This window comes from Miniopterus natalensis, chromosome 19 (assembly GCF_054644295.1).
Source record: "Miniopterus natalensis isolate mMinNat1 chromosome 19, mMinNat1.hap1, whole genome shotgun sequence".
In the NCBI taxonomy this organism is placed as follows: Eukaryota; Metazoa; Chordata; class Mammalia; order Chiroptera; family Miniopteridae; genus Miniopterus; species Miniopterus natalensis.
Genome location: NC_142099.1, coordinates 15,006,658 through 15,032,238, shown reverse-complemented (window position 1 = coordinate 15,032,238; position 25,581 = coordinate 15,006,658). Strand labels below are relative to the sequence as shown.

General features: G+C 34.3%; 1 protein-coding gene across 2 annotated transcripts in view; it reads left to right on the top strand.

The window, feature by feature from the left end:
- The window catches only part of KIFAP3 (kinesin associated protein 3), a 100,738-nt gene that overhangs the window by 49,415 nt on the left and 25,742 nt on the right, over positions 1-25,581 (top strand). For both annotated transcript variants that reach the window (XM_016221445.2, XM_087827751.1), the window contains exons 12-19: positions 476-584; positions 1,782-1,894; positions 2,272-2,437; positions 2,994-3,119; positions 4,987-5,085; positions 7,724-7,809; positions 18,211-18,400; positions 24,069-24,168. In XM_016221445.2, the coding sequence (XP_016076931.1) occupies positions 476-584; positions 1,782-1,894; positions 2,272-2,437; positions 2,994-3,119; positions 4,987-5,085; positions 7,724-7,809; positions 18,211-18,400; positions 24,069-24,168 (989 nt within the window). The remainder of the gene's footprint in view (positions 1-475; positions 585-1,781; positions 1,895-2,271; positions 2,438-2,993; positions 3,120-4,986; positions 5,086-7,723; positions 7,810-18,210; positions 18,401-24,068; positions 24,169-25,581) is intronic.

Genomic DNA, 25,581 nt, shown 5'->3' with positions numbered 1-25,581 from the left:
TTAGGATGAAGCTCTAAATCCTTAACATGTGCTTCAAGACCCTGCCTGATCTGGTTTTTACCATCTTCTCTCTCAACGCTGTTTCCTTCACTCCAGTATGCTTGCTTTCTTTTAGCTCTTCAGTGGAATCATGTTCTTTCCTGCTTGTAAATTGTCCAAGGTGTTTTCTTTGCTCAGGATGCTCTACTTTTACACAACTTTAAATTCCTTAAATGCATACGCTTTATTTAATATTTCTTTTGTATTCTCCACTTTCCTTGGAAGTTTGTATTTACTGCAGAGCATCTAGTAGTTCATTAACTATTTATGCATTTAGTTATTCAATAGTGAGAGAGTGTATCACTGCTATGTGTTGAAAATGTAATTGTGATATATTATTTACAACATATGACCTAAGATAACACATTGTGATAAAAGAGTGATTCAGGGGGTTTTGTGTGTTTTTGAGTAAAATATTCCCTGTGCTTCTTGCTAGTTAATGAAGATGCTCTTTGAATGTTCAGATGAACGAATTGACTTGGAACTGATTTCTTTCTGCATTAATCTTGCTGCTAACAAAAGGAATGTACAGCTTATCTGTGAAGGTTAGTGCCTTTGAGTTTCATGGATAACCTCTATCATATAGCAATTGGCATATGATGGAAAATAAATCATAAGGAAGTAAAATTATAGCTATAATACAAAAGGTCAGATAGACTTAGAATATTCTTACACCATGAGTAGAAACCCTTCAGTAACATTTTATAAACCAAGGTCAGTTACCCTTGAAGTTTGATTTTTAAAAATAGTTTCTAGATGAAACAAAACTTTTTAATTTGCAAAGTAATCTATTACAATGTAAGATAGTACAATAGAAATGTGTTAGGTATTTATATGTTTGTATAATATCTTCACAGAATTGCTTGCCATGCATTATGATTATTTCAGTGTCTCCTTGATAGTTTTTTCTCATGTGAAAAATATACATGTTTGTTACATAAAGTGCATATGAGCAGGTAGGAAAAAAAGTTAAGTCTTTACTCTCACTATTTAGAGGTAATCATAGGTAAAATTTTGGTGCAATGCTGCTACATATTTTTAAATTAAAATGGGTTTCTTCTATGTGTGGTGATATTTTTTAAAGTTAATAGTATATTGAATATCATTCCGTGTGATTAAATACTTTTATAAAACATAATTGCCAATTGCTGCAGAATAATCCATTGAAGGATTTTCTATAGTTTAATCTGCTAATTTGGAAGTTTCATGTGCTGCCACTTCTTTTCTGTTACAATGATGCAGAGATTTTCCTTTCTCTGAGGTTTTCCACATTTCCATTTTTATATTCTTAGGATGAATTCTTAGAAGTACAGATTTTCTGGGTCATTGAGCATGTACATTTTTAAAACTTGTGGCACATATTCCATACACAAAAGAGCACATACTGTGAAATTCCATTTATGTGAAATTCCAAAACAGGCAAAACTAATCTATGTTTAATAAGAAAGAAAAGGAAGAGAGGAAGAGGAGGAGGAGGAGGAAAGAAGAAAAGTGATTATATTTGGGGAGAACAGGATTGGCTGGGGCACAGGGAACTCAAGTGAATGGGAATATTCTTTATGTTGTTGCGGGTGTGAATTACATGGGCATACGTTTATCAAAATTAGTCTATTGGACACTTAGGATTTATGTGCTTTACTGCATGTAAATTGGGGGTTATTTTTTGTGATCTATAAGTAAAAAAGTGATTAAACTTAAGTAAACCTTATTTTTACTGGGGAAATCTGGGTTTTCTGTACCAGGGAATGGGCTGAAGATGCTCATGAAGAGGGCTCTGAAGTTCAAGGACCCACTGCTAATGAAAATGATTAGGAACATTTCCCAGCATGATGGACCAACTAAAAACTTATTTATTGTAAGTATGTAGTTTTTGGCCTGCTGTCTATTGAAATGGCTTGAGAATGGAAATTTTACAATGCAACATTTGGAAATGTGACTTTTACTGAGCTATCATCAAATATTAACTCATGACCCAAGTTGGCTTTCGATCATCAACTTCTTTATAAGAGTAACTCCTAGAAATTTTAGTCTAGGTTTCAATGTTTTTGTTTTATGATCCTGACCTCTAGCTCTTCCATCCTCACTCCAGTTTTCTTGCCTCAAACCAGCTCAAAATTATTAAAACGAGTATCACTTTTGATACCTATTTTTCTTTCCCATGGGTTGAATTATTAGAGTGGTTCTTATGCAGAACTCATTTTAAAATTTGTATTAAAATTCTATTTTCTTCAGGATTATGTTGGGGATCTTGCAGCCCAGATCTCTAATGATGAAGAGGAGGAGTTTGTGATTGAGTGTTTGGGAACTCTCGCAAACTTGACCATTCCAGACTTAGACTGGGAATTGGTGCTGAAGGAGTACAAGCTAGTTCCATACCTCAAGGACAAACTAAAACCAGGTCTGTGCTGAGCATCTCACTTTTGTCTAACCATTAAGTTATTTCTTTGTGTTGTGGATAAGGCTGCTAGAGCAGTATTTTTTACCATTATTATGGTAACACGTCTTCTCCCACACCTCTAGTTCTTGTTTCTTTGTTCCAGAAAGGTGATCACTAGGCCTTCTCTTATATGTGTGTACTCTTTTTTCCTAACAATATTTCCTAACACCTTCCTCATTTTGCCTTCTTTCTTATTTTTTTTTTATCCTGCCTTTTTAAAATTACCAAACGCCATCCCCTTCTGCACACACATGTACATAAACACACACACAAAGTTCTTTGGGGCATTCAAGTGAGTCTTCTGTTTTCTGTGTTTAAATTTTCATTCATTTGTATTTCCAAAAACTAATTTCTACTTCTCTGCTGCCCGCCCCCATGACTGTCATCAGTGAACATGGAAATTTGGAAAAAGACAGATATATAACCATGTTAAGGATTTATAAGAACTGATTTAATAGCTTTTAGTATCTTTTATTTATTCTGTGCATGAAAACTTTCTGTGATTTGACTTTATCAGGTGCTGCAGAAGATGACCTTGTTTTAGAAGTGGTGATAATGATCGGGACCGTGTCTATGGATGACTCTTGTGCTGCATTGCTAGCCAAGTCTGGGATAATCCCTGCACTCATTGAATTGCTGAATGGTGAACTATAACTTATCTTTATTTATTTTTATGCTAATATATTAGCAGGTTATGAGTTTAAGTTTTCAAATATAAAATAGAGTCTGGAATTATGAAATCTTATTTATCTGTTACATTAATGATCTTATAGCAACTTAAATTGTATGGTTATAAAAGTGAATTAAATATAACTCTTACTGGGATTAGCTAGGGTAATATCAGAGTTAAGAACATTGCTACATGGAACTTTACCGTAATCTAGGGCACTCACCTGCTGATATTTTCCTTTCTGAACCCAAATAGGTCACTAGTAAGTCCAGGTCTCTGACTCTAGAGCCCCACTCTTATTGTCTGCCATACCACATGCTCTCCCTCGTACCTTTAATATTTCTGGTCCAGTCTTATAAATACAAATCTATGCATACATATGCTTAACCTTCCTAGATTATTCACATTCTCAGCTACTATCCAGGTAAGTAAAAGATTTTCTAACTCAAAGGAAAAAAAGGATATTGCTATTAAGAAATTCAGGACCAATTTTAGATACTGCCTTCCTCTCATCGTCCTTGAACAACTAATATCCCGTCATTTCTTTTTCCTGTTGACTTTGTATTTGGATCTCCTATCTTGTGCAAACCCTTTTTTAATATTTTGATTTCTAATCAGGAAAGTTTATTTGGAAGTTACTTTTAAGCATCATTATCCTCCCTAGTTCCAGACGTAGTATTGTCTTCTAAACTTTCTTTGATGAAGAGAATGTTCTTTACCAGTGCTATCCGTCACACATGACTATTGAGACTGAGAACCTGAATTTTAATTAATTAATTTTAATGTAATTAGCTACAGTGGCTTATGGTTACAAGAATGGACAGTGGAGGCCTACACAGGGCCTTCCCCTTCCCCTTGTATTACTCTGAATGGGTTTGTTGCTCTCCGTATTGCACACAAAATGTATTCATCTAATGTTATTCTATTAGAGCCACATCTTCTAGGACCTTAGATTATTCTGCTCAGGCTGCCATTAACTAAGTTCCACAGGCTGGGTGTCTTAAACAATAGAAATTTCTGGAGGCTCGAAAGTCCAAGATCAAGGTATCAGCCTATTTCATTCCTGGTGAGGAAAATAGAACCAGATTTATTTCACGAATTAGAGCTGTTTAAAGAATTCTTATGATGGACAAGGAAAAAAACAAGTGGAGATGTGTTGCTGACTTGTTCGGTTTCTTCGTGTAGGTGGCAAACTACAGAGAAAGCTACCAGGAAACACTGTTACTGTTCTCTTAAACCAGTCTCATTCCTCGGTTCTTTCACCCTGGTCTTTTGAGATGAGTAATCTCAAGTAGTCTGATTTAAACTCAGATATGATATGATTTCTCTTTTTCAAAATCTCACTTCCTTTATCTTTGTACTCCAAAGTAACTTAACCTATTTAGTTTACAACCAAATATACTAAAACTTCTGAAAACATATTTTTAAAACCCTGGGCATGGCTCAGGGGTTGAGCAATGACCTAGGATCCAGGAGATCGCGGTTCGATTCCCGGTCAGGGCACATGCCCTGGTTGCTGGCTCGATCCCTAGTCGGGGGCGTGCAGGAGGCAGCCGATCAATGACTCTCTCTCATCATTGAGGTTTCAACTCTCTCTCTCCCTCTCCCTTCCTCTCTCTAAAATCAATGAAGATATATTTAAAAAAGAAAAAATAATTTCCTCACTGTCATTGTCATGTAATTTAGAAAAACACCTAAGACATAAATGACATATGCCACCCATATATTATAAATAATTGTCTTTTATCTCTCTCCTTGTCACTTTAAGATTTTTTATTCAGTGTTTTAAATTTTGTATATAAACATAGTATTCTTTTATTTAAAGTTTTCTTTCTTTCAGCTCAACAAGAAGATGATGAATTTGTGTGCCAGATAATTTATGTCTTCTACCAGATGGTTTTCCACCAAGCCACGAGAGATGTCATAATTAAGGAAACACGTATCCTTTCAATGTTTACAATAGATAATGACATTTCACATATTCACCAAAGATGCATCTTTAGGTGTTTTTTTCTTGCAAATGTTCAAATAATGTAGAAAATATCAAGCTTTGAAATACATTTAGAGGGCAAGCTATTTTTCATGGAAGTTATTGTCCCCAAATCAGTATACAGGTAGAATATTTTGGGGACAATTTTATCAACTTGTCAGGCTGTGATTCCTAAGGAACTTAACAAACATATCTGAACTTCCTTCTCTGTTACCATGACTTCTCCATCGAGGTCCTTAGGACCATCCTTAGTCCTCTTTTCATCTTATTTTATTCCCTCTGCATGGAAAACACATCTATTTTCATGACTTCAGCAACCAACTATATGCAGAGTATTTAATATTTTCATAACCTCTTTCTTGAGTTCCAGGCTAACTGCTACCTGAATTTCTTACACCTACCTAAAGAGACATAGTATGAAGTACCCTAAGAATCATTTTAATCACATAATCCTAAAGGTAATTTTTAATTACCTTTTACTATTTACTAGCTGCAGGACCTTGGATAAGCTACTTCACCTGCTTGAACATACAATCTTGCATCTATAAAATGACCATAATATTATTAAATAGCAAGAGGGCCTCCTTATAGGATTATTATAAGTACTAATGGATTTGAAGTGCTATAGTAGTTCAAAGCAGAGAGTTACTCAGTAAGTGGTAGTTTATTGCATCTAAAAGGATTCTTGATCACCTGGAACTCAAGAAAGAGGTTTTGAAAATATTAAATACTTTGCATATAGTTGGTAGCTGAAGTCATGAAAATAGGTGTGTTTTCCATGCAGAGTGAATAAGATGAAAGTTTTAAGTGTTAGATGTACTCAAGGAGTTTATAGACTATTAGAGAGTTAGACAATTAAATAAGAAATATAAAATTATAACCCAGTGTGATCACTGTCATAAAAGTCATGTGCAGAATACATAGGAGAGGATATATAACCAAGTCTGGGGATGTCAAGAAAGGATGGTAGTGGAAGTGGTATCTAAGCTGAGTTTTTGTCTTTGCTTTTTTTAAATTGTGGTGGTCTGCTTGTTTGTGGACCAAAAGAAAAATCTGCGTTAGAAATCCGCTGCATAAAATTCTTCATTACCCGTGTGAAAAATATAAATTCTGTGGCTTAGCATACATACCCCTTCATAACACGACCTTAACCTAATTTTCCAAAGTTCTCCATTTAACCTCACTATACACAATTTTCTCTTAGCACACTAAATTTTTCATCATTTATCAGACATGACCCCTACCTTGTCATAACTTACTGCCTCTTCAGGTGCCTTGTCAACCTCAAAAATATTTCCTTTTTTTACCTGACAGTCTCCAACTCAGCAGAGATAAGGTTATGAGCTGTCTTCTGAGTTAAGCCTTTCTAACCCTGTGCCTCCCTCCTTCCCAGCAGGAGTAATAACTAGTTCGCACTCTTGAATAATAATTTGACAGAATATGGACTCCTGGCTTGCCAGTTATTTCCCTCAGCAATTGGAACGTATTTTTCCACTGTCTTCTGGCTTGAGTTGCTGCCAATGAGAAATCTGTAGTCTACTAATTATTGGTATCTGTCCTAAAGTCTGATGACAACTTACTTTTCTTTCCGTTATAAGTGAGTCCGTCTTTTTGCCAGGATGACCAAAGGAATGTTTCTGTTTCTTTAAAGCCACGTAGTTTTATTAGAATTTGATTTGGTATTTATCATCCTTGCTTGATTTTTCCAAGTATGCAAATGTACTCTTTCAGTATATAGTTTTGTCTTTTTTTTTATTTCAGGAAAGTTTTCTTGAATTATAGTTTTTAGTATTTGTCCTGTTGCTTTGGTTGTCTCCTTTGACATTTATGCTATGTTGGATCTTCTTTACCTATCTTTAATACCTGTTTCTAATTTTTATATCTTTTCATTTGTTCTTTAATTTTAAAATTTTTCTCTTTTTACCTTCTATTTCTCTTATACTTTTATCTATTATTTTTATTTAATCTTGTGTTATAAATTTAGTTTTTATATATCTTAAATGATTTTTACTTTTATTTTTCTTTCCTGAAGTATTTTGTTTCAGATTTTTCTAGTTCTGACTTATATATTCTTTCATATACTGTTGTTTTCTCTAATTATTTTATCTCTTTTTGAGATATCAGATTGCAGGCTTTATCTTTTAAGTAAAAATATCTTGTTTTCCCTTTCTTATAATAACCATATAGGGAATTTGACTATAATTCTTTTCTGTTGCTCTTTTAGTGTGAAATTAACTTTTCTGAACTTTTAGCAGGGCCAGATAGATCAAGAAAACATTATAGCTACACAGCAATAGAGCTACCTCTTCAACTATTTTCCCATTTTCAAAATATGACCTTGTACTTTCTAAAATTTACTGGCTATTTTTCTTACACATTTTTATCTAGGTTTTTTTTCTTTCTCATTCTTGTTTTTTAAACAAATGAAATATTAAACGTTTCTGGTCATCTTGTATTGATGATTTTATTTCAAAATTTGCAGTTAAATTTCAAGTTGTCATTTGAATTTAGAGAAATGTGGGATTTTCCAATAGGTTTAATAGCCTCAATCTCAAATGTCATTTGTGTCTTTAACCACTTTATTCAGAGGCTCCAGCATATCTCATAGATCTGATGCATGATAAAAATAATGAAATCCGAAAGGTCTGTGACAATACATTAGATATTATAGCGGTAAGTAATTTATCTTGCCACACATTTGGGGAGAAAAGACATTGTACACCTATTTAGGACATTGCATTCAATGTAAAGACAAATTTGTCTTTTGGTAAAGCTCAGAATTTACACTGATAAAAAATTCATTTTTAAAACATTATTAAGACTTTTGGCTCTTTTTTTAAATATGTTTTTATTGATGAGAGAGAGAGAGGAAGGAGAAGGAGAGGGAGAGAGCGAAACATCAGTTGGTTGCCTCCAGCACACCCCCTTTCTGGAGACCAAACCAGAAACCTGGCCTTGTGCCCTGACTGGGAATCGAACTGGTGACCTTTTGGTGCACAGGATGACATTCAACCAACTGAGCCACACCGGCCAGGGCTCTTAACTTTTAAGTATAAGCTTCTTACATAAAGAGGTTTTATATAGATTTAGAGTTTTAGGTATGTTCTGCATGTCATCTCAGAATCACTTGTTTTTCAGAGAAATTATTGTGTAGGAGCAGGGGAATTGATGGCAATTTCTGCCAGAACTAAACACAGTCACTTTGCAGTTTGGCCATTAATTTTTTTAATAAATATATCAACTATTTTTTCAATTCTCAGAGATGTATGTGAAGCATCTATTGCATGATGGTCACTCAATATGCTCTTTTCAAACCAGACCAAAACTCAGACCTAGTTAAATTTATATGTAGAATTAAATCTCTGGATCAGTATTTCCCTTTTTTTAGTACAGATAATTATATTATTTTCTGTTCATTTTAATTTTTAAAATGGTATGGGAAGATTGTCTGTTCACTGTTTGGATTTTAACTGTGAGAAGTTATTTGGAATATATATTTTAACCAGACATATTACTATGTATAGTTTAAGGTTATCCTGCAAATGGCTGAATTTGCATTTTAAAACTTCATGTCAAGACAGTTAACTGAATGGGGCAATTAGTTGAAAGGTCTGGGGTTGGACAGTGTCATAAAGAGGGAGCTGCCTTTTCCAGTACAGAAGTACCTCATCTGTTCACTTAGCCGAGTTCTGAACTGTGGTGCCTTATTGGGTTTGGACTCAATTTATCAGCTAGCCTCAGACCACAGTTACACTCCTAGCTTGCTGGACCTCCTTATTTGGGAGAAATTTGAGGAGTGGGTATTTTAACACATCAGTAAAAAGACAGCTTCTCGGGCCACTTGGGACATAGCTGCCAGTCTTAGGTTCTTTGAGCCCAGACTCTATTACTGATCATGACTCAGGGTGCTATTTGCTTGTCCTGAATCTTTTTCAAGAGTAAAAAAAGAGGAAATTGACTTAATTTGAAACAGGGGAAACTTTGATTAGGCACAGCAATGATGATGAAACACTAGAAATAGGCTGTCAGGGGAGAATGTTATGTCTCTGTCCAGTTAGATCAGCAAAAACCCAATAACCAACTGCCTAGGATGGAAGTGGATGAGATCTCTTCAGACTCTTTTAACCTCTAGATTTTTATTTCCTAGTATCTCAGATTGACTATGTCCTATACTAATAAAAAATCCCCCCCAAAAAGAGAGAATGAGAATATTCACAGCTTAAGGCAACTTATTTTTAAGAAAACAAACTTCTTTTTCACTCAAGACAGGACAGCATGGAATAGTACTAAGAAAAATTAGATGCCTTACAAGCATTAAGGAAATAATGCCTTCTGCAATAAAGTACTTGTCCCCAAAATTATGGAAATATTACATTAGTGATGATTGTTTAATGTATTTGGGCCCAAGCCCTGGATTGGTGAACTGAAACAAATGTGTGGTGGTAGTAGCCTTTGCACCATGGAGTATTACATATTTGGTGATGCGGTCTCTGTGGCCTCATCAGCAAGTTGTCACCTGTCTGACTAGGCCTTAAATGTAGTTTCAGGAGGCAGAGAATGGGGTAGGTGCCAAGAGGAGCAAGGAGGCAAGGAGAGAGGAGCCTAGTAGCTTCTTGGTCTGCAAAGGGGATTCTGTGGCAGTTGACCGTTGCCTTTTCTCTTCCAAGCTTTGGGAATCTTGAAGGGAAGAGCAGAACCCTCTCTACAGACTGAGCTTCTAAAACCCAGACAGACCTTTACCCTTCAGTGCTTCAACTTTGAAGTATTTGAGAACCACATAAATTCTTCCAATTGCCAAGGAAATTCCTCCCCTGACTTTACTGGGTTTTCATACATGTGATACATGTTTATAAAACACATACTGTTTACCTACTAAGGTATACACTAGGACTACAAAACTCCACAACATAAAGTCCCTAGAATGTACAGGTTTACCATCTGGATTCTAGAGATCACTAGGGTCCCATCGTCTAGACGTGAGCTGGCCTTCCAGGAGCAGTATGACTACATGGCCCTGCCCATCCATGTTCCGTACCAATGGCACATTGTGGCTACAGGATGTTTACAGGAAAAGGAATGTACCAAGTTCTCTAGGAAAGATTGATGTCTGTTGTCTGTAGTCAGCCATAGGCCCATGTGATTTGGTACCAATACAAGTTTGTATTGCTAACATTTTTAATGGCAGCCCTTTTTCTTTTAGGAACTCTGATCATGGGCAGATTGTGTGTATTTCAACAATCTGGAATTAATAGCTAGCCCCAGTATTTTAAACTTGGAAAACAAGGTTGTATCTTCATTCCAGGGTAGACAAAATCATATTTAATAAGACTGATGTATTGAGATAAACTAATGTAGGTTTACATGTGACCTCTGAGACCTCAATTGTTATGGTCTCCAAAAATTAGAAGGAAAGCCTGTGTCAGACAGAAAAGCTGAGTTTATTAATAATATTGCCAGCAAGGGAGAGCACTTTAAAAATGCCTCATACATCTTTAAGAGGGAAGTTATAGAGGAAGTTTCCTAGGGGTAGGAAGAGGGTTAGCATTAGGTCAGATTATTTCAGGACAGGCTTTCAAAAGCAGTGAGTGGGTAGGAATTGGGTAAGATTAGTAGACGATAGTCACTGTTAATTGACTTGCAGGTTGGTTATAAACATAGAGCAGATTTCTAAGTTGACAGAAGCTTCTAAGATGTTCTTTCTAGAGTAGTTGAAGTTCATTATTCCTTGTTTCACAGTCTTGGTAAATTTTCATTTCTCAGATTTGTAAGTTTGACTTTTATGTCTCAGTTCCATACAGTCAAATTGGGTTTAGTGAGATAAGTTTGGTTAGCCTTCTTTTAGAGTTCATTTTTACATTGCGTAAACCTGAAAGGCAGACATTTAAGGTATTTTTTTCCAGCTTTTTAGAATTTACATATTCACACACACACACACACACACACACAGACCAGATCCTTGAATAATGTCATTTCGTTAAAGTCATTTCTTTATAATATTGAGGAGATGCCCTAGGAACTTAACTTTTGTTTATATCCATTAGCCTACAGTACAGTTGGTTTAGTATGTCATTTCACTTAAAGTCACAGAACATATTGACAACATTAAGTGAGGACCTACTATGTATTGTATATATGTATATGTATATGTGTGTAGTATATGAATGTGTGTGTATCCCTGCCAGTCCTATGCATGTTACTTTATTGTTTTTTTAATTGGCAACAGTTGGATTGAAAAGGCTGCAAGCATAATATGAAAGATAAAAGTCATGATTTCTTGCTTAACTACATTTTATGTAGTTCTATCTTTTCCTTTGTGGTCTGACTGGACATGATATTTAAAGTGATATTACACAAATGAGCCCCCTCAGTGCTTTAAACAGAGATTGAAGAGATAATTCGACTGTGAGGTCTGGTTAGGAAATGCCACAGTCAAGACTAAAGGGCAGCACTTAGGACAGTACTATTGCAAAATAGGCAGTATGTGCATTAAAGTCAGCATCTCTGTTATGTACATGTTTAATTATGTGTATCTACATATGCATGTTGTATAATATCATTGGGCGAAGTCATTTCTTAGATAGAAAAGGCATCTTTTTAGCAGCTACTAACTTAACCTTAATGAGCAACTAAATTACTCTAGATCTGCTTTAATTTAGTATGAAGAATTGTATTAAATAAACCATATTACATTCTCACTTAGGGGCTGCCACATTAAAGGAGAAGGAAAGTCTGTTTTTCATCAGGAGTTCTAGGACACAGAGCAGATCTGTGTAGCTCTGTGTTATCCTGTACTGTGTTAATCAGATACAAGGTGTGACGGAAGCCAGTGACAGTTTTCCTGATAGTGAACAGGCTCTGATAATAGGCTGGCTAAGGCTTCGTACTGTTTCAGGGGTTAAGTAGTAAACACAACGATATAGGACTTCAAAAAAGATGGCACATTCCATAGAAAGTCAAACCATAAGTTTTTCATGACACTTTAGAATTTATGGAAACTGAGCGCTTACGATCATAATGTCAGGAGCTGAGGAGAAAATAAAAGACATTGTGTGTGCACCTTTAAATATTAGACAAACTCAAGTCTCAAAGTGAGGCTATCAGGGTGCACTCCTTGTGAAAAGAAGCATTTCAAAAATGAGGAAATAAACTACAAGTGTCCCCCAAAAATGTATACACACTGTAACAGTTGGTAGCTCAATTCTGAAAATGAAGTGTATTTTTTTTTTTTAAATATATCTTTTTGTTGATTTCAGAGAGAGGAAAGGAGAGGGAGAGGAGAGACAGAAACATCAGTGATGAGAGAGTCATTGATCAAGCCCGCAACCGGGCATGTGCCCTGACCGGGAATCGAACCCCAATCACATGGATCCTAGGTCAATACTCAACTGCTGAGCCACACCCAGCCAGGCTGAAGTGTATTTTAATAAACACTGCCTTTACCATTATTCAAAGTGTGCGTATACATTTTGGGGGGACATCCTGTATATTTCTAGAGTATTTCCACAATGGCTTGACAGATTGTTATATGTCTTAGCTGTGACTTAACTCTGACATCCCTTAATTTCCATAGTTACTTCCCGATAGCGAGGGGTAATGATGGAAGAGCGAAGTAGAGATTTGGAGCAGAAGGGTTTGAGGAATAGATGTGATTGACAAATGTTGAATTCATTAAATTTTTGACACCAGATATTCATTTAGAGCTGCCATTTACCTTTGTAAAATAAACTTATACTGCCAGTATTCTTTGGTTGTGGGGGATAATGATTTCAACAGCTTTATGAAGTAATTGTATTAATCATAGACTTTTGTTTATAGAATGGAACTTGAGTAAATCTTAGATTTGTTTCATTTTAGAAATGAAGAATCTGAGACAAAAGATATTAAAATACCTTTAGAAGGTTAGATACTTCTCTTAGTATCAGAGCCGGAACCAGAACGCAGGTCTCCTAACTCCCAACCCAGTGTTCTTTGCATTAGACCATGCCATATTAATATACATTAATTCAGACTCTGAGGCACAAAGAAACTATGGCATTGCCATGGCTACTAAACTTTGCTCATTGAAGATTATCATAGAAGCTGGCTGAGGCCTGGGATTCCAGAATGCTGGCCATTGGAGTAGGGTAAAGCCTCGGCTGCGTTTAACTGAGGCGGAAGAGAAAGAAACAAAACAAAGGTGTGTGTGTGTGAGGGAGAGGCAAGCAGAGACCACAGCTGGGAGGAGCTGCAAATGTAAGATTGTTAGCATGTTTTGTCTTTGGAAAATATGTCTATTTTATCTATTTTCAGATTGTCTTGCTTACATTTTTAGTGTTAAAATGACCTTTCTTTTCTAAAATTATAATAGTAGGTAGCAGTTGATTTACATTTAATGTCAGTCTCCAACATTTGCTTTTGAACCTTTCTTAAAGTCTAAAACTCTAGGAGCCACAGTCCTAGCCTATTAACTATACTTGCTGAATAGACACTCAGCAGCCGTTAACTAAAATATTTTATTTTCAAGAAACCTGGAACATAAAAATTAGTGTTTCAGAAGCATAAAGATCAAAAGCAAGCAAAACAATACTATCTCATTTCACTCTAACCAGTGTTTACTACTAAGGAAAGAAGAAATGAATTATGTAAGCGAATTTTGTGTTCTCAGAACAAACGTGCTTCATTCCAAGATTCTATATTTGGTAAACACTCGAATACCTGAGGCTGTATTATCACAAGGTAGAGCAAAGTTTTATGGCACAAGTATACCTTAATAATGTTTGATACTTAGCCTCTGAATTTAAAATACATATGTTTTAAAATATTTTCCAAAGTTAGCTGTTAGTACTGGAGCTGAAGTCATTGAAAACTGGTTCTTTTTCATTGTGGTTCTATCTAGGTAAAGGGACTGTGGGTATTTTTTCTTATAATTTTCAACTTTCAATACTGAGATACTCCAAATGTTTTTTAAAAAGTCATGGTATAGCTGCTTGAGACTTTAAGGTCTCAATACTGCCTGGTCAAGGTTTTTGCTGTTATCTTCGCTGTGCTCTGTACCAACAAGCCATACATATGTATTAAATCTCAAAGTCACCTCTTGTGAAAACTCCACTTGTCATTGTAGTGGAGTCATTATAGCCAGAATCAGGAACCATTGTTTGATCTTTTGCAAAACATAATTTTCTATATCCTAAATGACCCCACAGCTTGGTATAGAATAGCATATGCTGTCTCATGTTTCTTGAAGGAGAAGCTGGGTTTTTCATTTGTTTGTTTCATTTTGTTTTGTGTCCGAAAAGCTGAAGAGACAGCCGTATGTTTTCATTGTGGCATCCTGTAAACAGCAATGCATGTGTTAACCTTGTTAGTCACAGAGAATCAGATCCAGGGCTTTACTATACAAAACATTTAAAAGCAGAATAGAGTTACTTTTAATAAGGAAAACGACAGTACATTCTGTATCCTTGCTACTCGAACTTTTTCGCCTTATAATAAGAGATGTCCTGGGCCTGTGGGTTCATTCAGTCATAAATGGATAAAAGGAAGAAGACAAAACTCGAAAGGAATTCATATTAGTATTGGGGGTAGTCTCACTGCATTTGGTGGTAGGTCTGTGCCCAGGACACTGACAAGTCAAGCTTTCGTGTCAGAAGTTAGCCAGGGATGCTCATGGATATTTGGGTTTGCGTGTTGGATCTCTGTAATGGAGTCTGGGTAGTCTCTACTTAAAAACTCAGGCATGCATGTTTAGGCTCATTAATAACAACATTACTGTAAGCTTGAAAGGCGATCAGAGGCTTAATTTGAAGGGCTATTTGTGAAGAAAACAATATCTTTGTTACACATTTCTACATTTATTAAATATGTTTTATTATTACAGTAGTAAAACCTTATGAGAAGGGTGTGAGATGATAACTCCTAGAATAAGCATGATTTTTTGTGTGTGTCTGTGCAGAGCATTACTTTCTCCACTTTATGAATATGTGGTTTAAGAATTTATTTTTTAAGTTATACCTGCCTCTGTGATATTGCAGTTATTGGTAAAGAGGCAAGTTTTACTCTTAATAGAATAGCAAACCCTGTATTTTATAAGCTTTGGGCATTTGACTGGTTTGTTTTGTTGTTTTGTTAATCGTCACCTGAGGATATTTTTTCCATTGATTATTTTTTTCAGAGAGAGAGTGGAAGGGAATGGGGATGGGAGGAGAGACAGAGAGAGAGAGAGAGGGAAAGAGAGAGAGAAACATCGCTGTGAGAGAGACACATCGATTGATTGTCTTCCTCACCCGCCTTCATGGCTGGGGAATGAAGTGCTCAGGTGACACTTTGCCACTGAGCCACACCATCCAGGGCACTTAACTGGATCTTAACTCCTGTTCTTACACTAAGAATCCATATGCTTGAACTTAAATTGTAATAAAACAGTCAAATCATATGTTTTTCTATCATCTTTCTTGAATACTTCTTCATTCAGATCATCAGATTTTAAATTCTTCTACCAAAATGAAAAGTTAGTTTTATACCTTTTGCCAAGTGAGACAAGCTAGTATTCATAAAAGAAACAATACCACTTAAATTAGTTCCATCCAGTATTTAATGTAGATTTATTTAATAGGATTTCTGGTTTATAAGGCATATCCTGGAAGTTTTGGTGACTTATAACTAATCTTTTAGGAAAAAAACAACAGTTAGAATGAAGAATTTCTTGCCCAAAATATCATTTTTCTTTTTTTTATGCATTAAATTCTTTATTTTAATGGACAATAAATTAATCCTTGTCTTCTATAAGTGTATATGTGATCATTCTTAAATTAATATGACAATCATAGTTTTTGCAGCTAACTATGAGCACATACACTATGCCACATGTGGAACCAAAAAATATACTGTACTTTTGAAGTCATACACTTCAAAGAGGTTCAAAGTTATATTTAGCATTTGGGCTAAATTATTTTAAAGCTAATCACAGTGCCCATTCTGCATAATTAGCACCACAGTATTTTATTTCATTTTGGAATAAAGTGATCCACTAAAATCTGTAGCCAATGAAACTACTTGTAACAACATCTCGGTGCTATTATTTTTTCAACTCCCTTTTTTCCAAACACCCTCCCATGTGTGGCCAGGTCAGAGAGAACATGATTGAGAATACAGTGCGTAATATACTTACCAGACCAGAAGCTACTTCCTCCCATATCATTGCTTGGTCAACAATTCGACCCCTTCATAGAATCTGAGAGCTGAAAGTTGACCTTGGAGGTCATTCATTATACACATTCACTGAAGAATCCGTCTACAGTGACCCTGCCAAGTGTTCATTTACTCTGTTTAATTGCCGTTTCCACACTGCTGCGAAAGATTACCTCAGTGTTCTGGGCCTCATTTTCTCATAGTACCTAACTTAGAGGGCTGTTACTTCAGTTACTTAAACAGTAAGGTGAACATTAAGTGTTTTCAATATAGGTTTATAGGTTTTCTAAATACTTTACCTGCATTTTCTCATTTTATCAGAGCAATTTCTGTGATCAATGGTTGGATGATTGTTTAAATGATTGTATCTAATTGCTGTAACCATGCCAACAAGAAGTAGAATTTGGATTTAGGATATATTGTTTATATCTAAATTGTCAATTTCAAATATAGGTTAGCACTGAAAATATAACTTCAAGTAAAAAATCTTCAGTGATTTAAATATTAAAATTATAACAGTTGAATTAATAAATGTTTATTATTTTTAAAGTAAAATGTAATAATGTTTATTATAGCTCTACTTTTATATTATTTAATTTTATATAATTATATTTGGACATAGATTGACAACTAATAAGGATAATAGATAACTATTAGAAAGAAGGAAAGCTTAATAATTCAGTGGCAGAATTGCCATTAGCAAGTACCATAGCCCAATATCTCCTGCCTCCACCAACCTCAGTTGAACAGGAGCATCTGTATAGTTTCAGAGATGTACAGTTAGAACACACAGTCTGAAAGCTGACACCACTAAGAGATTTAATGATACTGTGAAACTTTTAAAATTTAACAGGTAAATTATTAACAAGATAATAACAATTACCTTTATTATAAAATTTCAGACTTATTCTTACATCCCAGAAATTCATTCTGTGATGACAGTTTTTGACTTGAGCCTCAGCTTTGGATGAAAATTGCTCAGCTATTTGACTAAAATGTATATTTGGTCCACCTCTTAGTTATCATAATCGTGTTGATTATTGGAGGACGGTACTATTAGCTGGCATTTTCCCACTCCTTTTTAGATAACTATAAACAAAACTGTGAAAGATGTGACAGAGGAATTTGAAACTGAGAACCCTAAGATTAGGATAAGAAATACCTGAAGCCTTTTTTTTCATCTGTGCCATCTGTGGTACTGTTAAGTGAATACATTAGTCAGAAGTAGCCATAACCTGTGGGAAGAGTTGGAAGCTAGATAAGTTCAGCTGTAGTTTATAATAACTTACCTTTTGTCCTTCAAAACATTCAGCACGATGTTCTCTGTGAACAGCTATCAGATACAGCAGTTAACAAGGCCATCTTGCGCCTTAGGAATTCATGGCTGAAACAGGAGATAGACATATAAAGACATAATTATGACTAAATAATATAACATTATTTTGTTTTCCATAGTAACCATTTCAGTAGTTAGGAGAAATACTTTAGTAGCGCTTTTTTTTCCTGCTGAAAAGTGTTATCTACACAAAAAGACATAGCAAAAGATGTAATGTTAATGCATCCCCACCTGTCATTAGTGCCACAAATAATTATAGCCACAAAACTCTTTGGAAGCTGAGGTCTGATTCCTTACCTAAGGTCTCATGATAAAGAATTTGTGAAATTTAAGCTTTTCCAGTTTTTGCCATTGCCATTAGCAACTGGTAATGCAAACAGAGATGTCTTTAATATATGTATTTGATTTTTATTGACTATTATATAAAATAATTATGAACAGGTATTTTAAGTGTTTCCTCTGACCCAAATGAAGACTACCCAGATTCTCATGAGATAAAAGTACTGTTGTCTGAGTGCCAGGGGAGTTCCTTCAGAAGCTTAAGGAGTAATAGTTGACTCTGTTTTCAACAGGAATATGATGAAGAATGGGCTAAGAAAATCCAAAGTGAAAAATTCCGCTGGCATAACTCTCAGTGGCTGGAGATGGTCGAGAGTCGTCAGATGGATGAGAGTGAGCAGTACTTGTATGGTGATGATCGAATTGAGCCTTACATCCATGAAGGAGATATTCTCGAAAGACCTGACCTTTTCTATAGCTCAGGTAAGATGGTAACCAGTTGTCTGCAAGCTAGTTTGATCTGCCAACTTTGCTCATTCCCAAGCTTTGTAAGCACTTCTCTTAGTATATAAATGTCTCCTACTCATGATTTCAGACGTAACATCAGTACACACCAAGCAAACCTATTAGCTCACTGTTATTTTTTCCAGAATCATTCCTTTTGTATTATGTGATCTCCATTAAAAAGAGGCTGTGGCCAGGAAAATTAATTGCTCTTAATTGAGTACATTCTAGAATATATAACTTAAAATGACATCTTCAAGATTTCTGACTTCTGTTTGAAAATGTAATATTTATTTTTCTTTTTTAAATGTATCCCTTACTAACTTATATTTGGTTTCCCCTGTATTTCATTTTAACAGTCTAATTTTGCCATGGTTTTGCTTTAGTTTTGAAGTAGTAAACTCTGGTTACTGGTTGGGATGATGTAGGCCCTTCGTAGCAATAGTGTTTTCCCTCTAAACTCTGCTGTTTCAAGGTAAATCTTACATGTTATAACCTTGCTGATTCTGCCATACTGCCTTTTTCCAGGGATGAGTTTGGCACAAAGATTGGTAAGTTTTTGCATATTTTGGCTTTTAGTGTGTTTCACAGTTGCCACTATTAATATTGCTTCATTGAAGCCATTTAGTTGAGGAGTGGAAGGAAAGGATTTCTAATTAAGATCTGTAGCAGATTAGAAATAAAAAGCATGAAAGTAATTATATTTGAATTAATGGCTCACTTTTTTCCTACTATGTAGTGATTCATGTGTTTTCATAATTGTGGATTGTGCAAATTGCCCATAAACACTGCATTTTTTTATATTTGATATAGATATTTGAATCCTGGAAAATTGATACTTTACTTTGAAAATTAAATAGATTTCTTCCTAACTGAACTTTACAGTAGTTATGAAATACTGCTTTGTGTTTCAAACCAGATGGTGTAGATCATTAATTTCAACCAACCAAAATTTCTTCATTCTGTAATGGCAAGCAGCTGTTCCTTACATATTCAGATATTCATGAAGTAAACTGATGTAAAATATATATGATATGAATTTTTGTTAATAGAAATCAGAATTTCTTGGAATCAGATTTCTTGCTTTGAAGATTGATAGCTACTTTTCAGTGTGAATCACAGTTTTCAAAACTGAGTAAAACTTTTAACCAGCACAGTATTCAACTTTGTTGTTTTAATACAATTATAATTTTAAAACATATTTCTAAAAAGTTAAAGCATATTTCCAAAATTAATTTATTTAAATTAACCTCTTAAATGAAAATCATAAACATTTTTATGTAAGATATTTTATAATTAAAATTTACTACTTAGGCTTTTGTAAAAATCTAAATTAAATATATTTTTATATATCAAAATTTAGAAACAGCTACCACTGATGGAAAAATAAATAAATTTAAGCGTTTGAGGGGTTGAAATATTATCATTTGTTATACTCATGGTGGTTTTTTAATACCTGTAGCCTGATGATATGGTGGACATTTGACAGTGGAGATTACATTGCTGTGAATTTAAAGATATAGTTCTATATATCGAGCCATCTGTTTTTTAGTTTATTAATTATTTTACCTAGTTCATTCTCCATGAGTAGTTCATCTACTAAATCAGTCTCTGTTGTATCTCTCTGATGTGTGTCATGGAAATCCGGATAACGCCAGCCTTTTGTCTCTTATTGTGTGCAGTTGTATCTTCAGAAACTTCAGAGAAATTTGTAATACTACAGATTTGAAAGCCATCTTATTTAAGTCCCTGGATTTCCATGAAACTTTAGGCTTCTTCCAATAAAAGCAGGTTTGGTAGCTTTTTAGCCACAGAGGTTAAGTTAAGTGGCCCATAATTCCCTGAGTCTTATCTTTTACTTTAAATGAAATATCATTTGCTACTTGTTAGTCATTAGTATTGCCTTCTATATATTCAAACTGTTAAATATGTCCCAATGTATCTGTTTCTCTCTTGCTTTTATTTTTTTTTAAAGGATCTTAGTATTGTCATATGAAATAGGAATCTGGCATTTCCTTTAGTTACGGTATTTTTTCCTTAGAGTCTAAAATTATTATGATTGTAACCACTGATTAACTTCCTTTTCTGTCATGAAAATTACGCTGTTTGCTTTAGAACTTTTACCCACAGAGGAAGCATATTATGGCTCATAGTGAAACTGTACTGCTACTGCACACTTCTAAATCACTTTTTACCTTTTTGTTGCTGTTCATCAACTGTGGTGAATCTTACTCCTAGCATTTGACATGTAAATATATTTCTGGAATACGAATCTTAAAATGGTTTGCTTCTGCCTCAGAATCATTGTAATACTGTAGTTTGCATTTACGTACGTGTTTCTGCAATGTGTCTTATCAGAGGCAGCCAAGTAAGTCATAATTCGTCGATTTTAGTCACTTCTTTTTCTCCATTATTGATATGTTTTCTCCCACGCAACCACAATTTCACTTTTAATTAGTTCACCAAAGAGTCCAATATTACGTTTTCATTTGACTTTAAAAAATAAAGTTTATTTCAGTAACAATGTATAAGAAGGTAATGTTTTTGTATTTTTTTCTTTTGTTCACAATGTGTATACTCCAGTTTTTTAACTGACTCAGAAATCAGAAGGCTGATAAATTACCTGTGCTGACCAATTTCCTTTGATTTCACCCTCATTCTAGTACCTACCCCTTTTAGTCATAACCATATTTACCATCATTACTCAGAACACCACAGAAAGGTGTGTTGTATGTAACCATGGTATAAAGACCTCATATAATTTAATAACCTAAATGTAAGTAATGCTCTGCAGCTTACAATGTGCTCTGGTATATGTCACCTGTCTTCTGTTTGTTCTCTGGTTATTTAAATGGGACAAGAAATTCTCCGGTTCCTTGTTGCTACCTTTGAAGCAACAAGGCCTGAGAAGGACACTTGTAGATTTATCTGGAGTTTGTCATCAAGAATAAATTATTCCCCTGTAGTATTTCTAGAAAACAATTACTTTTGGATTCAGAATGCTGAGAAACAGATAGTTCCGAAGAAGTTGGGGTGCTTGAGTGGAGGGTTTAATTTAAGGTATAATTTAACTTTATGAAGTTATAAATAAATTCTAGTGAAGAAAGATTGCTCACATGTCAGAGTTGCCTAGCTTTTGTCAAGCCATTAAGTGCACTGTAGAAGCTGTGGTTCACAGAGTGAATTGCAGTGTCCTAGAAGTATTAAAAAACAAGGTCAGAAGTATAAATTTTCTCTGTTTTACTTACATAATATCAGGCCTATTATAATGTTAAACTAGTTGTATTCTGGGTTTATAAAACTTCTGGCTGAATCTTTAAACTGAAAAATATTTAGTTTGATCTGCTTGATGAGCTCCCAGTTTGTAGTCTGCTCTGTGTTCCATTTCTCCTTTTCTCCCCATTTTTCCCTTTGAAGATGACAGGAGCTCTGAATCAAAATGACAATGTTGTGAATTTGACAAGAGTTTTCTATTTAATTTCTTCCTAACCTGGCTCACTTCACTAGGTCACATTTCATGTAAAAACTTTTAAAATATAATTCAGGTATCTTGTTATTTAGTTGTATTTATACGAATGTAGAATCTCTGCTTCTACTGGCATGCTGAATATCTTTGTCTTCATTTTCAAACTGTGGCATACATTTTATTTTGGCATTTTACTTAGCTTCGTTCCTCTGAAGTTGGCAGATTTCTTAAACTCTGATCCTCAATTATTTGGTTTTAATTTAACAGAGGAGCTTGTTGATTTTTGTGGCCTTAACCTTATTAATTTTAGCCACACTTTCACAAAGTGTTAGATTCATATAAATTTATTTTTTTTTAGCTGCTCAACTCTCTGTGGTATCTTGACATTTCCCACAATTTCTTTTCTTTTTTTAACTTTTTTTTTGTTTAGCTGGTCTTCTATTTATGGAATCTTTAACTTTTAGAGAACATAGAAACTGGTCTAAATATATTATATTAGACACTTTTAAGCTACCTCTTAAGTATTTTAAATTTACTAAAGTAATAAGACAGATAACAAAGGTATTCATTAACAATTCAACAATTAAGTAATAATGTAAGTCTTTATGGATACATGTACCAAGTGAGTAGTACAGGAGTCTGATGGAAACACAAGTCACCTCACTTATTCATTTGCCAACTCTATTATTTTTTTCCATTTACTTGATTTTTAATATCCTTACTCCTGAAACAGATCTTGTCATTAATGCTTACATATATTTCAAGACTCAAATCAGTTACACTTCTGCCTCCCTCTCTCCCCAAGCAGAATTCTCTAAGCCCTGTGGACACGGCAGTCTCGCTGCAGCATTTCTGTCTCCAGCTCTCATTTGGTACATATACCATTCCTGTTGTGTATCATTTATTAGTGAACTATATTATTTAATTGCATCTTAAGTGTTCGTCATTTATTTCACTTAATGTAAGATCCTTGAAAACAGAAATTAGGTTTTGTAATTTTTGTATTGACCACAGGACTAAGGAAAGCATTATTATGCATATGGTAGGTGTAAAATAGTCATCTGGTGACTGAGTAATTTACTTACCATATCCCAAATTTATAAAGAGAGTTGTGAGTGTGACCTAACCAATATGTATCTAGAGGTTACCTAACAACCCAGAATACTTTCAAACTAGGAAACTTTAAAAGGCTTCAGAACTTTCCAAGTAGTTATTACAAAAGCCATATCTTAAAATACATTTATATTTGTTCTATGCATAGTAACAAATATAAATTAGATCTTTTTTTCCTCATATTATTCTTAACTTGTTCAAAATTCTATCAAAAATAGGTTATCTGGATTCTTAGATGGAGCAAATAAGAAAATAGTGTTATTCGAAAATCAATAAGAAATAATAATACAGACCTGGATTTAGGAAAAGAAGCACTTTATAGTCAACGGAAAAGAACTCAGAAAGCATAGTGGTATAGAGCCAGTTAGTGTAAGTAGTCAAATGTACCTGACCACCTAGGGACTGCTGTATAATAACTGATGCTTATAATGAGGATTGAGTCGTCGAGAACCACTTAAATATGTTCTGTACACTTTTTAAAAAAACAGGGTGTGTAAAATATATTTACAAAGATTTCTAACCCAAGTTTGTGTGTTTGTGTTTTAAGGTTTGTCAAGCATTGCTTATTTAGAAATTCACTTATTTGAAATATCTAATTCCCTAATCATGTTACGCAAATGAAGCTGTGTGGGTATAAAATGTGGGACATACTAAAGTTTTGCACTTTGCTGACACCATGCTATTGAATGTCTCCTTGTCTTCACTCATTCTATTTCCTCGGCCTAGACCATCCTACTATCTGTCCCTCCCTACCTTGCCTCACCCCTTTCTCTTTTGTCATTGTGAGCACCCTGAAGGCAGAGGTGGTCTTACTCAAGGTCTGTACTAATATAGTACTGCCACATGGTAGATGCTCAGTAAACGTTTGAGCGTTGTGCTGGATTGTTGTAAAGGAGCACACATATGTAGTCTTCTGTTCACACTCGCAAGAGGAGAGCATGTCATGCTAACATCTTTCTTTCCAGGTTAAATATGCGGGTTATTTTCTGTTGTGTTGCTTGATAGAATAGTTTCCTTTTTTAGTCCCTACAAGTCTGTTTTACTAGTTACCATTTTCCTTTTTTCTAGATGGATTAATTACCTCTGAAGGAGCCCTAAGTCCAGATTTCTTCAATGATTATCACCTTCAAAATGGAGATATAGTTGGGCAGCATTCATTTCCTGGCAGGTAAACAACCTTTCCAAATCTAATATATGTTTCCCTTGTATTTAAAAGCTAGAATTCTTATCATTTCTCATTTTTCTTTTTTCGTTAAAGAGGAAAAAATACTTAATATTTTCAAGATTGTGCTTGCTTGATTTTAAATTAATTTATGAAGCCACATTTTCTTTGCAAAAAAATTGAAATCACAGATCTGAAAAACATATATGCTTCATCGCTTTGGAAAATCCAGGTTTTCTATTGAAAAAGACAGTACTTTTGTCAAATTTATGAACCCAGATTGTTTTCCAAAGCCTATAAAATAAAATAAAGAACACAATACGTGTACTTTAACAATTATTCAGACAACACTGTCTTAGCAAGTTAATGCTTTGATTAAAAACTTTTCCTCCTTGAATGGCATGCAAATAAAATATTTAAAGGAAAAGAAATCTGACATATCAGCATTGTTCTACAATTATAAAATTTTACCAGAATGTATAAACAGTATTTTCTCCTTCATATCATTCCTGGAGGCATAATATTTGAATTTAGGCTGATCGTTGAAATTTCACATTAAATTAGTCTCAAATGAATAGCTGTAGTCTTATTTGCCATTAAGACTATTTTTTCTTTAAATTATTTATTTAATTTCTTCTTATAAAATGGCACTTTTCATTAACATGAACTATTTTCTGTTTGGAAGATGTGTTTATGCATTTTTTACTTGAAAGAATACAATTATGACTAATATTTTATAACTCTTATTGATGACTTATAATAAGCCATTTGATCCAACAGTATTACAGCCATTATTAATCATCTGTTGTATATAATCTATTCTACAAATACTCATCATATTTATTTTAACCTTCCCAGCAATGTTTTAAGGCAAGTATTGTTATAGCCATTTTACAGATGAAGAAATCAAGGCTCTAATAATTTAAGTAACCAACTCACACTATAGGATATTACAGGAAGTAATTTGAAATCTGGTCTATATGTCTCCATAACTTATGTTCTTTCAAACATGATGCCTAATTTGGAAGGAAACATAGCATACTATGGTGACCTCTGAGCTTTTGGTGTGTTTTTTTTTTTTACCACAACCCCATTAAGAAATTCCTTTCATATTGCAACCCAGTGCACACATACACATTTTTTTATCTATATGTATACACCTGTATATAATGTAGAACAAAAATTTCTTAAAACAGCAATTACTGTTACTATCTATAATACACAATGACATTCTGTTCTATTATTTTATTTTTGAAATGCACATTGCAACCCACTATATTAGTTTCACAACTCATTTTGATGGTCAGGACTCAAAGTTTTAAAGCATGGTGGAAAACGTTGTATTACATGAAATGCGATATATGTAGTTCAGTATTCTGTAGTGGACTTTAAGTAAATAATAGCACTTTAGAAATAGTT